This window comes from Notechis scutatus, unplaced genomic scaffold (assembly GCF_049901735.1).
Source record: "Notechis scutatus isolate UNSWTSFEM ecotype Mainland unplaced genomic scaffold, rNotScu1.2 NSCUCTG216, whole genome shotgun sequence".
In the NCBI taxonomy this organism is placed as follows: Eukaryota; Metazoa; Chordata; class Lepidosauria; order Squamata; family Elapidae; genus Notechis; species Notechis scutatus.
The window spans coordinates 1-16,447 of NW_028263086.1; the positions used below are offsets into that span (position 1 = coordinate 1).

Sequence of the window (16,447 nt, forward strand, 5' to 3'; positions counted from 1 at the left end):
CAAGCCTGGGACGCCCTGTGAATCTGGCCCCTTCCTGGCCCTTCAGGCTCAGGCAGAGTTGCCCAAGCTCCCTGGATCCTGAGTGAGGCTTTCCGGTTGCAAACCTCCTCCTCCTCCTCCTCCGTGGCTGCTGCTCTCTGGCTGGGACCCTGAGCCCCCTGGCTCCTCCCTGGGGGACGGAAGAGCCTCCGCTGGGCCTCCCTTTGGGGCCTCTGCTCATGGCACGGCTGGGGCTGAGGACGATGGGGGCTGGAGTCCAGGCCTTTGGGAGGCCCGCATGGGTACCACTCGATCCGGGCAGGACAGAGGTCCACCCGGAGGACCTGGAAAAAAACCCTGGGAAGCAGCCCCTCCCTTCTTCCTTCCTCCCAATGCCTGGCAGGAGGGAGAGAGAGAGAGGAAGCCGACCCAGAGAGGGTCACAGCCACGTTCTCCCTTTTTCTCAGTCTTGGGATTCGCCCCCAGCCTTTCTGCCCTGGGAGCAGCAGCCCCAGTATCTTCAGGCCTGGCCTCACTGGGAATACTGGAAACCAGCATCCAGAACCATGTCTGTGGCTCCAAGCAGGAGAAAGAGCATCAAAGTCACCAGTTGATCCTCTGAACACCCAAATCTCTATCCAGGTTTGTCCAGACATTGGGGGGGTCACTGATCCCCCTCCACCCCTAAAGCTGCCCCTCTGTCCCATTCCCATTGTCCCAACTTTTTTCCCTGAATGCCAAACTTTGATCCGGTTCACACATTCCGCCAACCCCGTTCGCTCAGCCGTAGTTTACTCCAAGTGTTGCAGCTGCTGAAAACCCCCAAGGAGACAGAAACGGATCCTAGGAAAAGCTCCCCATCCTGTGTGCAGACAGGCTGAGCTGACCCTCCCCACTAGGTGAGTCCACACAACGCCCTTAACCCAGGTTGATGGAAGAGAACTGCAATGTCGGCAATAGGTGCCAGGCCAAAACACATAAACCAGATGGTGGCATAGCGTGACGACCTGCTTCCCGCATGAACACAGGACGGGGAAGGTTCCCACCTGCCAGAATGCGTGAAATGGAGTCAACCTATTTCAAAACTCCGTCCATATTTTCAGGGGTTCCAAGGACGAGACCCCCGCCCCTTAGAGGCTCCTTTGTGGGAAGGGAAGGGAGAAGGAAGCCGCTTTGAGACTGGTTCCCTCTAAAGCCCACCTCCTCTGCACCCCCAGGAAAGACTCAGGACCTGCTGTGGACAAAGCCTGGCTGAGATTCACCCAGCTTGCTAAAACTGCTGCAGAAATGCCTGGAAACACCTGGATGCCCCCAGCAGCAGCTGGGAACTTGGCCCACTTAAGGCAGCCCAGGAAAGAGGGTCCCTTCCTTCCCAAAGCAGGTGAAAGAGGACTCAAACTCCCATGAGGCTCAAAGGAGTTGGGCTCACTCAGCTCAATGGATGTGAGCCCCTGAAGCCACCTGGAGGGACCTTCACCCAACCCCTTGCAAGGACTCTGCCGTGGGGTCCTGCAAGCGGGGACTGAGGGCCCCACCAGTGCTGGGCTTGGCTGGAGGACCAGGTCCAAACCTGAGCCGCCAAAAGGCACCGGAAGCCTCGTGAATCTCCCAAGATACTCTCCTCCGGCCTTGGCTCTTCTTCTGGCCTGGACCAAGCTGGGTCAGCTTCACACAACCCCTGACCCCTGCGGGAACAGCAGCCCCCACCTGCCAGGTGCAAAGCTGGCACACCACTTGGATCCTGGCAAGAGATGCAACCTGGGGACCCTCACCCCATTCATTCCCCCTGCCATGGGCCCCCATGGGGCAGATCCCCCCACCCTACCCAACAAGGCCAGAGGAGCCCCCTCCAGGGGGCACCCCACTTCCCAGAGCAGGAGGAGGAAGAAGCCCTGGCTGCCCCAGGGGAAAATTGGCAGCAGGGCCCCAGGCTGACCTCCCCTCCCCCGGGACCCCACCAGCCCCACCTGGCCTGCAGGTGCCCAGGGCTCACCTGGGAGCTCCACCTGTCCCCCATCTGTGATGCCAGAGCTGCTCTCCTCCCAGCCAATCCCAAGGAAGGCTCCTCCCTCAGAGGTGGGCTTTTGATAGCACCTGAGCTGCCCAGACCAGATGGGAGGGGCTCCCCCTGCCTCCCTCTCCCCATGCCTCCCTCTTCCCCTGCCCTCACTGGAGAGGGGGCAGACCTACTGCAGACCCCCCTGGCCCTGCAGGACCCCTCCGTGCCCCCTCCTCACAGCACAGTCCCCTGCCAAACCCTCTCTGAATCCAGCCCTTTGGAGGCTGCTTGACCGGTGAGGAGGAAGCCAGGCCCAGAGAGGCCCTCAGCCTCGGCCAGATGGGTGGGAAGGTGGTCCGGAAGCCCCCAGGGAGGCCGGCCCAGAGATCTTGGCCAGGCTGCTCAGAAGCCGTTGCCATTGCCTCTTTCCCAGGACTCCGAGAGAGCGGCTGGCCCAGAGCCTCCTAGCTGGCTTGGCTCCCCAGGCAGGACTGGAACTAAGCCCCCCCCCCGGATTGAAGCCCCAGCCACCCAACTGACTCTGGTGGGATCCACATGACCCTCTTAACCTGGTCTCTTCCCCAGTGGCCGCATTCACATTTGCACCTCTGTTGAAAGGCTGTCAAAATGCCTTTCTTCTGAGGATTCGATTTTCCGCTGGGAGAACTCCGGCGCAAGGATACTGACAACTGCTTGAAAGCTTTATCTTTTTATTTTTCAGGAAGGCGAGAGATAGCAAGAAGTCTGCGTTCCTGGGCTAGCTGCCTTCGAATGGTAAGTCCCTGATTTTTATACCCTTTTCTCCTTTTGTGTGATTGCTTGTGTTTGTATTTCTTAATGTTTTAAATCCTGTCAGGGTTGTCTTTCTTCCCGCCAGAGGGGAAACTCTGCTGGGTGCGGAAGGCAAACTTTGCTGGGTGGTTTGATTGTTTTATCGGTTTCAGTCCTAATCTTTTTAGCTTAATGGTTTCTTATATTTGTTTTGTGGTAATCTCCTGTCTGTCTCCTTTGTGATATATGTTGTGCCTTTTGTCTGTTTGTTTTGCTGATTTGGCATGTCTTGTGTTTGTAAGGGTTTTCTTTTCTTTCTTTCCCTACTTTTCTTAATTATTTGGGCTTTTGTCTAAGGGGCTTCTTTAATACCTTTTATTTGATTCCTTTTCCTATGCAAGTTTGTTTTGTGGCTGGCCTGATGTTCGCTTTGGGCTTTTCCTGCTTGGGTGACACCACTGTCCTCGTGAAGTTCCCTTTCCACACCTCTTAACCATGGTTTGTTTCCCGAGGTTGAACCATTTGGCCGAGTAGTCAGTGGATGATGGGAACTCGGAAGAGAGCGAATTCCTGGAAGAGAAGCTGATCAAGAGGAGATACACAGGCAGGCCTCGACTTACAACCATTCATTTAGTGACCGATCCAAGTTACAACTGCACTGAGAAATGGAACTTAGGACCATTTTTCACAATTAATGACCTTTGCAGCATCAAATGCAGAGATCAGAATTCAGGTGCTTGGCCACAGTTTCATGTTTATAATGGCACCAATGTCCCAGGGCCATTGTGATCCCCTTTGCAACCTTCTGACAAGCAAAGTCAATGGGGAAGCCAAATTCACTTAATGACCGGGTTCCTAATTTATCAACTGTAATGTTTCATTTAATGACTGTGGCAAGAAAGGCCATCAAATGGGGCAAAACTCACTTGATGGATGTCTCACTTAACAACAGAAATGTTGGGCTCAGTTGTGGTCATAAGTTGAGGACTACCTGTATTGGGGACCCTTTTCTTCTGGCGAGGACCCCGTTCACACAACAGGCTTGACCAGGCCGGGGTCTTCACAGCCCCCCTGAGAGAAGCCAGAGGTCCACATGGAGCCTCCTCAAGGCCGGTGAGAAACCCTGGATGACCATAGCCCCCCTCCTCCCTCCTCTGGGGTGTCCCTGGGACAAACCCAGAAGTTGGGGTGGGCTTCCTCCCCTCTGGGCCTCACCCGGCTTCGGTCAGACATGGCTGGGAACCTCCCGAAGGAGAAGAGAGTCTCATGGCACATCAACCTGGCCCTGAAAAGCCACAGCTTGAACCCGGAGCCACCCAGGATCTGGTCTGAAGGCTCTGAGAGCAGAATCTGAGGGAGATTCGGGGGGAGAACTTCCAAGCTGGGATACGGGCCTTCCTCTGCTCCTCCCTGCCAGGGTGGGCCTGCCTGTCCCTTCAGTTCCTCCTCCCACTCAGCCCCCCGGTTCCCCTTCTGGGCCAAGAAGTCCATATTATTGTCTCCCCCAGTGAAGAAACATCCTCCCTGAACAACGGATGCCAATATACCAGGAACAAAGGAGTTCCAACAGCACATTTTTTGAGATAGAAAGTCCCAGCCCCAGAAATTGGGAAGGTCAGAGGGGTCCCTCCCCCCGCAAATAGAAGATCCCCACAACAGAGGAAGAGCCACCAGATCTCCAGAAATCCTGTCGCTAGAAATTAGGTTGCCCGATCCACCACACTGTGGGCATCACCGCCATCTTTGTAGGGTTTCCCTGTGATAAGATGGGTGGCCAGTAAATTGAATGGATGGATGGATGGATGGGTAGATATTTAGATAGATAGATAGATGATAGATAGATAGATAGATAGATAGATAGATAGATAGATAGATAGATAGATAGATAGATACCGTGTTTCTCCAATAATAGGGCCTCCACCAATAGGCCCAGCATGATTTCTAGGCATGAGGTGAAATTAAGCCCCACTCCCAAAATTTAGGCCTATGCCTTTCCCCGCCATTTCTCACATCGTTCGTTAGAACTACACAAGGTGAAGAGAAATGGGGGGAAGGGCGGGGGTGGGTGGGGAGAAAACTTGCCTTTAGGAGAGCCCTGCAGGTAGCCTAGGTTAGAATAGCCTGATCTTCCGAGAGAACATCAGCCGATAGAAGCTCCCGAAGGCAGAGTCCCAGCGCTTCAGGGCGAGTCATGGCTGCCCATGTCCCCTCGCCTTTAGGCAGTGTCTCTCGGGCGATGGAAGCTCCCCAAGGGCAGTCACCGCCACTTTGGTCGGCTGATAGAAGCGGCCTCCCAACGAGGGAATGTGCATGGGCGCTTGCCCCGAGACCGCTTCTACCGGCTGGTCGAAGTGGCTGGTGACTGCCCTTGGGGAGCTTCCATCGCCCAAAGACACTGCCTAAAGGTGAGGGGACACGGGCAGCCATGACTCACGCCCGAGCGGCTGGGGACTCTGCCTTCAGGGGAGCTTTCGTCAGCCGATAGAAACAGCCTCGTGGAGAGGTACGTGCATATGGGCCCCTCTAGGTGGGGGACTCACCCCCGAAAATACGGCGTAGCCATTTATTCAGGGGTCAAAAAAAAAAAAAAGGCCTGGCCTTATTTTGTGAGAAACACGGTAGGTAGATAGGTAGGTAGGTAGGTAGGTAGGTAGGTAGGTAGGTAGGTAGATAGATAGATAGATAGATAGATAGATAGATAGATAGATAGATAGATAGATAGATAGATAGATAGATAGATAGATATGGATGGGTAGTTATAGATAGATGACAGATAGAGATAGATAGAGATAGATATGGATAGATAGATAGATAGATAGATAGATAGATAGATAGATAGATAGATAGATAGATAGATAGATAGACAGACAGACAGATAGATAGAAAGATAGAGATGGATAGATAGCACTTGCAGAACTTACGGTCCATTCTTTATTTAAAGAACTAAGAAAAATCAAAATAAAAAGAATCTTGGTGTATTATAGGAACATGATAAGATAACACAGGAATGACAAGAAAATAAAAATAAAAAATTCATCCATTCTATAATCTTCTCCCTATTTACCCAATGATCTAGTCCACAAGTTGTCACTTTCCTGCTTCTTAATGAGCTTTAATCTCAAAATTAATATTGCTAGAAAAGATGGGAAATGAAATTTCACTTCAGGCACAAGCAATTTTAAAACCGGCTGCAATTAAGATCAATATATGGGATTATGACATAAAACAGAATTCCAAACAGGGTCTACTCTTAACCTTGGGCAGAGTTCAAGGGTGCAGATTGTCATTAGAAGACAGGCAACACTACAGTTAAATGGCATTAACTTAGAAGTGGCACCAAACTCCATAGCTCTGGGTGACCTTCCCCAGCAATCTCTGGAGACAAGAGGCCATCTTGAAGGATAGCAGAAGTCAATTCCCTGGGTGCTGAATTCTCTTCCCCAGCATCACTTTCTGGACTTGCCCTGACAGGAAGGAAGGACCACAACCACAACAGAACAATGATCCCAGGGGTTTATGTGTTATTTTTACTAACATGGTTTATTCCAGCCTCTCCTCTGAAGATGGAGCCCAGAAAAAGTTGGATCCCAAGAGGAGAAGTTGCTTCTTGCTGTAATTATGACCATCTGGGCCTTTGAGTCCTGTGATGCTATATCTCCAGTTTTTTTGTTTGATGTAGGCATTAGACTGAAGCCACATGCAAAGGATCTTGTATCAGAAAAGGATAAATTCCTTGGTGAAGCTCTCTGGGACCAAGTTTTGGGAAAGGTACAGGCTATGCTCTTGATTGCACCTTTCTCTCCTTTGCAGATGAAACTGAGTGGTTCTCTTTTTAAATCAGGAAAGCCACTGGCACTTCTCAGAGTCTTTGCATTTTTCCAACTTCCTGTTATTTGTGTTAGAAACAGGAATTGGATTGATTAATGCCATGAATGATGGACCTTCTGCTTCTGCTGCTGCTGGTGGCCCCATCAGTTTGTGGGAAGCTGAGAAGGAAATGCCCATTGAGTTTGGAGCTCCAGGATGGCTACAATCCATGGAGCTTTTACAGGCCTGGAGACCATCTCATTGGTGTGGTCACAAGTGAAACATATGTGTCACCTATAATGTGGCCTTTCAACAGTCCTCCTTCCATACCTTCTCCTTCGTGAAGTCATGCAGGGTGATGGAGTTGCACTCCCTCCATGTGCAATTCTAACACTCTCCTTTCTTCTTATTTCACTTATTTTTGTACCTCAGGACCTGTCTAATTTCCTGAATGATTTTGATTTCCATGGCTTCCCTTTTTTGCCTTACTTTGTGGAAGAGAGTAAAATCCAAAGATGGAGTTTTTAAAAAACCTGAATGAAATCCAGATGATTTTCCTTTCTCAGTTCATTCCTGAGTTCATCACTTGAATAATGACCTTTGTTTAAGTAGTGACTGAAACAATTGTAGTTGCCTCTCTCATTTGCATAATTGATCATTCCATTTGGATCAATGTTGGCCTAAGGCTTAGTAGGTTTGTGAAGGATTATATATTTTAAAAACATTTGTTGTTGCTATTGAATATAATAACATGAATATTGTTTTTGAATAGGAAGAGTTCTGCTCTAACAAATATCCTAAAATCAATTTTTGCTATTCAAATGGTCAGCAAGAATTCCCAGCTCCTGCACAATCTCACACTTGGTTACAACATCCATGACAACTATTTGAGCACTTTACGCACTTCAGATGCCTTGCTGGACATGCTCTCCACTGGAGAATCCAATGTCCCCAACTATGGCTGTGGGAGGAAGGACAACCTCCTGGCTCTGATTGATGAAGCTGCCAGGGACATCTCCATCCACATGTCAACGTTAGGAGGCACCTACAAAGTCCCACAGGTTTGTGTGTTTTTCTCTATCTGGTAAGGTGAGTGGGGTGGTGGGGATGAACAACAGATCCAATATCTTCATAGAATTCAAGAGCAGCTTTTCAGAATATTAGGGAACATATCAACGATGTTTTAGTCTATTATGTTCATCTTCAAATTGACCATTAAAGGCCTGAAGAGCCATAAGGTCCCTGTAGAGGATATTCTACTGAATATTCTACTATTGAAAAACTATCCAGGTTTTGAGGTCCTCCATTAGCATGTTCATTTTCACATATCAATAATATCTGCCTTATCCAATTGGAATCAAGTTAGCAATAGTCCTGTCTATATATAAGAAATATTCAGACCAAGAAGAGTATCTTTGGGATGGATAAAAGGAGTTCAGCTCCTGCCCTCATAGATAATTGTTAATTTACACAATTTCTGCTTTGTATAAATTCAGGGTATATAATTATTGGGTTAAAATTAAAGTGATGAAACAGACATATAGTCCCTAAACAGACAAAATTTCAATTAAACACTTATTGGATTGTACAACTGTCAATTTCTGTTAGCAGTTGTGCTCTTGTACATCTAGAGAAGAAGCCAAAAAATTGCTTCACAAAGAATTTGGGATATAGAAGCTGAGAAAGAGGTTTTAGTACTCAAAAATAGCATATAATACAGCCCTATATCTTAGATCCAGACATTTTATCTAACATCTGCTCATTTGAATCTAATTGTTGGAATTGTATGGGTGACACAGAATATTTACATTGCATTTTTTATTGTGGTTTTTTTTTTGTTTAATATGATTTTGCGTTCCATTTTTATAGACAATCTTGTTAATATTCTGTCTTAAATATTTTAAACCATGACTAAGGAACAAACTATTCTTATATATTCATCAAAACAAAATTGGGTTTGTCAATAAGTAATATTTTGGAGTTGATCTGGACCACATTATAACATATTATTCTTCATTACTTTTTCAGATCACTGCTGTAATTCCTTCAGAGGCTCTGAGTGATAAAAGCAAATTCCCCTTTTTCCACCCATTGCTCCCCAAAGAAGGATTCCAATACCCAGCAATTGTCCAGTTGCTCCTCCATTTCAGATGGACCCTGATTGGTCTCTTTGCTTCAGACACAGAGAATGGAGATAATTTCATGAGGACTTTCCCTCCTATGCTTGTCAGGAATGGAATTTGTGTGGTTATATCAGAACGATTCACAACAACTGGACATACAGCACCCCTCAGGGAGGCCCTCTCTAAGTGGAGAAAAATCAACGTCTTTGTTCACTTCATAGAATTTATTTCAATCTGGAACAGAATTATTCCTTTCCATGAAGCACTTATGCATTTGCCAGGACCCATTGAAGGGAAACTCTGGATCCTCACAAATTTTGCACTGTATACAAGAAAGAAGCACATACCTCTCAAATACATCCATAGTATTTCGAGTTTTGGTTATCTGTCAAAAAAAAAGGCCAACAGATGCTGCCTTTGAACCCCATTTCTTTGTGGAAGATCCGTTTCAAGATCATTATTTTCGCTGTTCCCTTTCCAAGCATGTCTTTTCTGTCAAAGGCCGCAGAAGATGCACCCAGAAAGCCCCACTGGAGACCCAGGAGAAAAGAAACAGGAAACGGATCATAAATGTCCGTCATCGCTACAGTATCATTCAGACTCTGGTCCAGGCCATGAATGCCGCTTATTCCTCCAGATCGAGGAGGGGAAGGAAGGAGGGAGAAAAGAGGTTGGGGGCTCCGAGGCTGCAGCCATGGCAGGTATGGGAGGTCCCGATAGGGATCCATTAATCTGAGATCCTTTTGAGAAGGAGGGGAAGGAATGAGGGAGAAAAGAGGTTGGGGGCTCCGAGGCTGCAGCCATGGCAGGTATGGGAAGTCCCGATAGGGATCCATTAATCTGAGATCCTTTTGAGAAGGAAAGCAGAGGAGAAGGAGGGAAACATCTCAACCTTCTTGTGCTGCAAAAGGTCAAGAGATTTGCACCATCTAATTGCTCCTGTCTGACGCTCCGGAATAACAGGGAGCAGATCTGAAGTTTCTGTCTAGCCTCTGTTGGAAGAAATCTCCTTCTGGGTTCAGTTCCAAGTGGGGAAGAAAGACGCTGGAAACATGGTGACTGCTTGGAAATGGTTTAATGGTGGACAGGAGCACATGCCTTGGTTGAGGAAAGAAGGGCTGAGATGCTGAGAGTGCAATTGTTTGATGCCCTCTGTTGGGATTTGAATTGGAGCTTGTATTCTGATCGGTTGTCAGGCTCCCATGGGGCCATGCAGGGCCAACTCTGTAGGCTGTCCTGAGTCCCAGGCTTGGTTGAGCCTCGCTGGATGATGGTGATGGCTTTGGGCAATTCCTATATAGCTTTACCTGGAGTAGATCTTTGTTATGTAAAATAGACTGGCCTAGGCCAGACTAATGGTCCATTAGCAAGTGGGGGGGGGGGGCTGAGTTTCAGGCTCTCTGAGTTTCTACTTTTCTTTTTGGGGAAATGTATTGTGTCTGTTAGGGATATACCCTAGCAGAATGTGCACGGCAGTCAGGCAGGCAGGCAAATATGTGAGATAAACGTTTTTGTAGCTTACACTCAGTAAAACAGATACACTGTGCTAGTTAAATAGTTTATTCCAGTAAGAGTTTTAGCATAGTCTGTTAAACACTGTTTGTCCATATATCATTCACTAGTTCAGTCCATTCGGGGATTATTCAGTTGCAAAGTCCATTGTCGAAAAAGAGGTTAGTAAAACTTACAAATATCAGTCCAGTAATATATCTCCTCACAGAAGAGATATAAAGAAGTCAAACCTCCTTTTTTCCTTCGACGTTCAAAAAACTCAGCAGCAGGGAACACGCAGTTAGCAAACCATCAATCCAGCAAACCAGCAAGTTCTCTTGCTCCCTCTTATGGCAGTTTCACAACCGCACCCAAAAATTACATGCTTTGCAGTTTAAAGTGACACACACTTAAACTTACTATCATAGTATATATATATATTATTTTACCCAAACTACGTTAGGTAACCTTATTCTTCCTAACATACTCCCCTTTTGGGTAATATAATAATATATATATATATCTATTTACAACCTTAACCCATAGTTATCACAACTTTCTTTGTGTTTGACTGGACCTTGGGCTTTCGTAAATTGATCAGCAATATTTTCTTCAGTCATACAATATTCCAGTCTTATCAAACCATTTTTTACAGATTGCCTTACATTCAGATATCTAAGATCTGTATGCTTAGATCTTGTTTTCACAGCAATATTTGGAGCCATCCGTATGGCTGCTTGATTGTCCTCATATACTACAATGGAATCATTAACAATTATTCCCATATCCAATAACAACTGTTTATACAGAATTAAATCAGTACATAATAAAGATAGTCATGAAAATTCTGCTTCCATTGTGGACATACTTATGTGTTGCTGTCTAATTGACCTCCAACCAATCAGTGCCTTTCCTAACAGTATAGCCGTACCTGAAGTTGATTTCCTAGTGTTTATGTCTGTTGCAAAACTTGCATCAGCATATGCACTTAAAATCAGATCATCTTTTGGCTCCAAATACAATGCATAGTGCATTGTCCTTTTAAGATATCTTAAGATACGCTTTGTCGCTTGCCAGTGTCGTTCATTGGGTTCAGCCTTGAATCTTGCCAATTGATTAACGCTATAGGCAATATCTGGCCTTGACCAATTACTAATGTACCATAAACTACCAATTAGCGATTGATAGATAGTTTTATCGAATTTTGGACTTTGAGCATCAGTGTGGCCAAATTCCTGACTCATTGGAGTTTTTGCCGGTTTACAAAGTTCCATCTTGTATGTTTTTAGTAATTGATAAATCTTATCCTCTTGAGATATCTTATAGCCATCTTTGGTTTTATTTATTGTTAATCCTAGATACTGTTTTATCTCTCCTAATTGCTTTAATTTTATCCTCTTACCTAATAATGATATTATTTCAGTAGCTTCATTATAAGTTTTTTTAATTAAGGCAATATCATCAGTGAACAACAATAACAATGACACCGTTCCATTTGTCTCTTTCTTAAATACACATGGATCAGCTAAACCTGCTTTAAACCCTATATTGTTTAACTCCTTAACAATATATTGGTTCCATTCGTAACCAGATTGCTTTAATCCATAGAGACTCTTTTTAAGCTTCCAACAGTCATTATTTGTTTTATCATCCTCAATTCCTACAGGTTTCTTTAGGTATATAGTGTGCTGCAATGGTGCATGCAGATAGGCAGTTTCTACATCTAAGTGATTTATGATATAGTTCTTCTTACCTGCCCACACTAAAGCTGCTCTCAAGGTTGTTGCCTTTAGACTCGGTGCAAATACTTCATCATAATCACATGCAGTTTGATTAAATCCTTGAGCTACCAACCTAGCCTTATGGGTAACAGTCCCATTTTTACCTGTTTTTAATTTAAATATCCATTTACAGCCAATGGACTTTTCACCTGGAGGTAATTTAACATTTTCATAAACTTCCATTTGTTTCAATGAATTTAGTTCCTTCTCCATCGCTCTATCCCAATTTTCTTGATCCTTTGCAGGATACATTTTAAGTTCTTCAACAATAGTTGGAACTTTACTAACTTGGCAAATTACACTTGCTTGGTACCTGTCAGGTGGTCTAGTTTCACGTGTTGAACGTCTAGGTATTACAGGGTTTACAGGTGGACTTTCATGTACTACCTGTTTCTGGTTATCTATTTCTTCCTGTTCACCTATTTCTTCTTGTTCTGGTCCTATGTGCTCTTCCTGTACTTCCTCTTTAATTGTACTCTTCTTATTACTGATATGTTGTTTTGGTCTTTTGTAGGTTTCTATGATTACATCCTTACTTGAATCTTGCTCCAGTTTTTCCCATCCTACATGTTCAAGGAATTGTGCACTAGCACTACAGTAAACGCTAGATGTACCTTTTTCCCAGAATTTGTATGATTTGTGATTAGATTCATAACCTACAAAGAATAACTGTTTAGCCCTATGCTGCCCCTTATGTCTCAGTTGTGTAGGAATATGCACCCATGCTGGTGCTCCAAATGTGTGCATGTAGCTTAGGTCAGGTTTTCTACCATGCCACCGTGTGAATGGTAATTCACCTGTTGTTGAGTTAACAACATTATTTAATATATGATTACCACACATTATTGCTTCTCCCCACAAAGTTTCAGATAATCCTGAATCCGACAACATAGTACGAGCCATTGCCTGTATTGTTTGGCCTCGTCTTTCTATAAAGGAATTATGTTGTGGCCTATATGGTGCAGACTTTTTATGTTCAACACCTGCCATCCTAAGTCTATTTTGGAATTTGTTATTTATAAATTCCGTACCATTATCAGTTACAAGAGTTACTAGTTTCCTTTTAGTTTTTCTTTCTGCAAACTTCAACCAATTAAAGAAATTCTGATATGTTTCCGTTTTACTCTTCATTAAATAACAGAAACCATATCTAGAATAATGATCCATTATACTTAATATATAACGAGCACCTCCCACACTTGGTTTTTTAGGACCTATAATATCAGCAAATACGACCTCTAGAGGCCCTTTAGTTTTAAATCCATTAATTCTATTTGCTGGTATTACCTTGCTTTTTTCTTGACTGCAAGCATTGCAGTGCAAATACTTACTGCAAGGCTTCAGTTTTATACCTTCAGACAGTTCAACCGTTTGCTTGAGCATTTTAAAATTTATATGCCCTAAACGTCTGTGTAACAAATGTATGCATTCATCATGAGGTTTAACGTTATTATACACTGTGTTAGCCACCTCAAATTGATTATCATTTAACACATACAATTCACCTTTTAAAGTTGCAGTCACTTTTTTACCTTCTTTTTCTATTATGCAGTTTTCTCCCCTAAAGGTAACTACATAACCTAGTTTAATCAAAACTCTAACCGAAAGCAAATTAAACTTAAGTTGTGGTACATATAACATTTTTACATTTTCTTTTATGCAATAACAATGTGCAATACCTTCACCTTTTGCTTTCATTTTCCAGCCATTAGCTAACGATATCTGTTGTGAACTCGTTGACATCTTAACAAATCTTTTCTTATCTTTCGTTATGCAGTGCGATGCTCCAATATCTACAACCCATAAATTATTATTCACAGTTTCGTTGCTATACATGGCTAACTCTAAGCATTTTTCATCCTTTTGATGCCTTTTAGCATTCTGGCTGGCATTGTGGCGTTTTCCTTTCTTGCAGAATCTAGCCAAATGTCCTTTTCCTCCACAATTAAAACATTTTCTAATTGTATAGGCTGTCGAAGATAATTTCTCTTCTTGTGGTTGTTCCCTTCTCAGTTGATCCCTTTCAAGCCTTCTCCTGGCTTCTTCAATTAATCTGCCAGTAATGTCAGTTAATGTAAGGTTATCTTTTGGCAGTACTTCCAGTGAAGTTACATAGTCGTCATAGCTCTCATCTAACGAAGACAAAATTATATCAACATGATGTAGTTCTGTGAAGATAAGTTCTTTTTCATGCAGTTCCTGAAAAATTTTCTTCATAGTGTTTATATGGGTCAACATGTCTCCATTCTTTTGAAGATGTGTTCTGAACAGCTTCCGTGTAAGATTTATATGTGCTCCTACACTATCTCAAACATAAATCTTCTTTACATTCTCCCAACATTTCGCAGCTGTTTCTTCTCCATGAATATGGACAAGCTGCTGGTCACAGATTGTCAGTCCTATTATACAGAGAGCTTGTTCATTCTTCAGTTTATATTCTTGTATTTTCTGGGCATCATCCTCATCTTCCGGATCCCAACCATCTACTTCTGGTGGGTTTTGAACTATACTCCACAAACCTCTGCGTAGAAGTAGGCTGCATTTCATAGACCATGAAACATAGTTTGTTCCATCCAGTTTGGATATTAGGGACAAACTTGGTAAATTGACTTGTGCCATCTTTCTCTGGATATTAAACTATAATTAATCAAACACAGCTGTCTGTTTACAGTATAGTGTAACTACACTAACTCTCACTTTATATACGCCTGTTATATCCTGGTTAGTCTGACTGTGCAGCTGGGCCCATAACCAGTGTTAGGGATACACCCTAGCAGAATGTGCACGGCAGGCAGGCAGGCAGGCAGGCAAATATGTGAGATAAACGTTTTTGTAGCTTACACTTAGTAAAACAGACACACTGTGCTAGTTAAATAGTTTATTCCAGTAAGAGTTTTAGCATAGTCAAACAGTCCATATATCATTTACTAGTTCAGTCTGTCCGGGGATTATTCAGTTACAAAATCCAGTTTCGAAAAAGAGGTCAGTAAACTTACAAATATCAGTCCAGTAATATATCTCCTCACAGTAGAATTATGAAGAAGTCAAACCTCCTTTCTTCCTTCGACATTCAATAACTCAGCAGCAGGGAACACGCAATTAGCAAACCATCAATCCAGCAAACCAGCAAGTTCTCTTGCTCCCTCTTATGGCAGTTTCACAACCGCACCTAAAAATTACATGCTTTGCAGTTTAAAGTGACACATACTTAAACTTACTATCATAGTATATATATATATATATATATATATATATATATATATATATATATATATATATATATATATATATGTTTTCTTAAGTTTTCGGTACTTACATGTATGTAAGTAATGTATACTTACATGTAAAGTAATGTATACTTACATGTAAAGCAACACAATGCTGCCAGCCAATCAAGATACAAAAAGAGCCAAAAACAGACAGAAGATATTAGAGACACCAATCAAGCAGAACACAGCAAACTCCGAGACCAATAAACACAGACCAAGACTCCCAACCAATCAGGATGAAGAAAAACCATTCTGGCACAGCAATAGGCTGCCCCAAATTCAAATCTGAAACCACTGTAAAAGTCTGACTCACAGACGGACACAATACAGAAGCCTGATGATGGCAGATGAGATTCTGCTGAAACGTTGCTACAACTTTAAAAGAACAACTACAATGACGTGGGAAAATACCCGAACCAAGCCGAACACCATATATATATATATATATATATATATATATATATATATATATATATATATATATATATATATATATTTGTTTTCTGAGGTTCTCGGGTATTTGTATGTGGATCCTTGGTTATTCGGGTTTTCTCCCGCGTAAGATTCAAAAGTATCTAGGCAGCGTTTGGTGAGGTCCCACTCGCCATCTTCAGGCTGGTGCTTTCGGCTTAGTGCCAGTGCATGCAGTGTACTAAGTGTACTTAGTGTACTTAGTGTACTTAGTGCCAGTGCATGCAGTGTACTTCGTGCCAGTGCATGCACTGGCACTAAGCCGAAAGCACCAGCCTGAAGATGGCGAGTGGGACCTCGCCGAAACGTTGCCTAGATACCTAAAATATTTTATTTTCCTAGGAATGAGAAGGGTTTTAACTCCCAACGCCTTTTTCAGTCATTGGAAGAGTGTTGAATCCTCCCTTGTGCAACTGAGAGATTTTGTAAGTTGGAGAAGCTGCTCTCATAATCTCCTCCTTGTCTTCTCTCAAGACTCAGTTGCAGGTTGCAGTCAAGTATGATTTTGAGATTGTTTTCATAAAGATGTATTTATTTACACATAACTCAAGATGGCAAATGTCTCCAACACAGCTTCTGTCTTCATCCAGTCCACTTTTAGTACAGTCAGAGACCAGCATTACAATTAATAATAATAATAATGGAGAAAAATAAAAATAAATGACAGTCAAGGGGCAGTTAGAGTCTGCCTAATGCTGAGTCATGTGCGAATATGTGGCAATATAAATGTCCTAAATAAATAAATACATAATTTTG

At 43.5% G+C, this 16,447-nt stretch overlaps 1 protein-coding gene across 4 annotated transcripts; it reads left to right on the forward strand.

Annotated features, from left to right (window-relative positions):
* The first annotated feature begins 456 nt into the window (after positions 1-456).
* LOC148128672 (vomeronasal type-2 receptor 1-like) lies at positions 457-9,383 on the forward strand. Of its 4 annotated transcripts, XR_015746202.1 has the most exons (5): positions 459-621; positions 2,700-2,752; positions 6,299-6,517; positions 7,329-7,617; positions 8,585-9,383. XR_015746202.1 is itself a non-coding variant. In XM_087948606.1 (4 exons), the coding sequence occupies exons 2-4, from the start codon at positions 6,682-6,684 to the stop codon at positions 9,098-9,100; spliced, it is 1,020 nt and encodes a 339-aa protein (XP_087804732.1). In that variant the 5' UTR covers positions 6,431-6,517; positions 6,652-6,681; the 3' UTR covers positions 9,101-9,383. The 4 variants fall into 4 exon arrangements, 1 of the variants encoding a protein (XP_087804732.1); XR_015746203.1 differs by lacking the exon at positions 6,299-6,517; XM_087948606.1 differs by lacking the exons at positions 459-621; positions 2,700-2,752 and adding an exon at positions 6,652-6,896 and having other exon boundaries at positions 6,431-6,517.
* Positions 9,384-16,447: the final 7,064 nt, after the last annotated feature.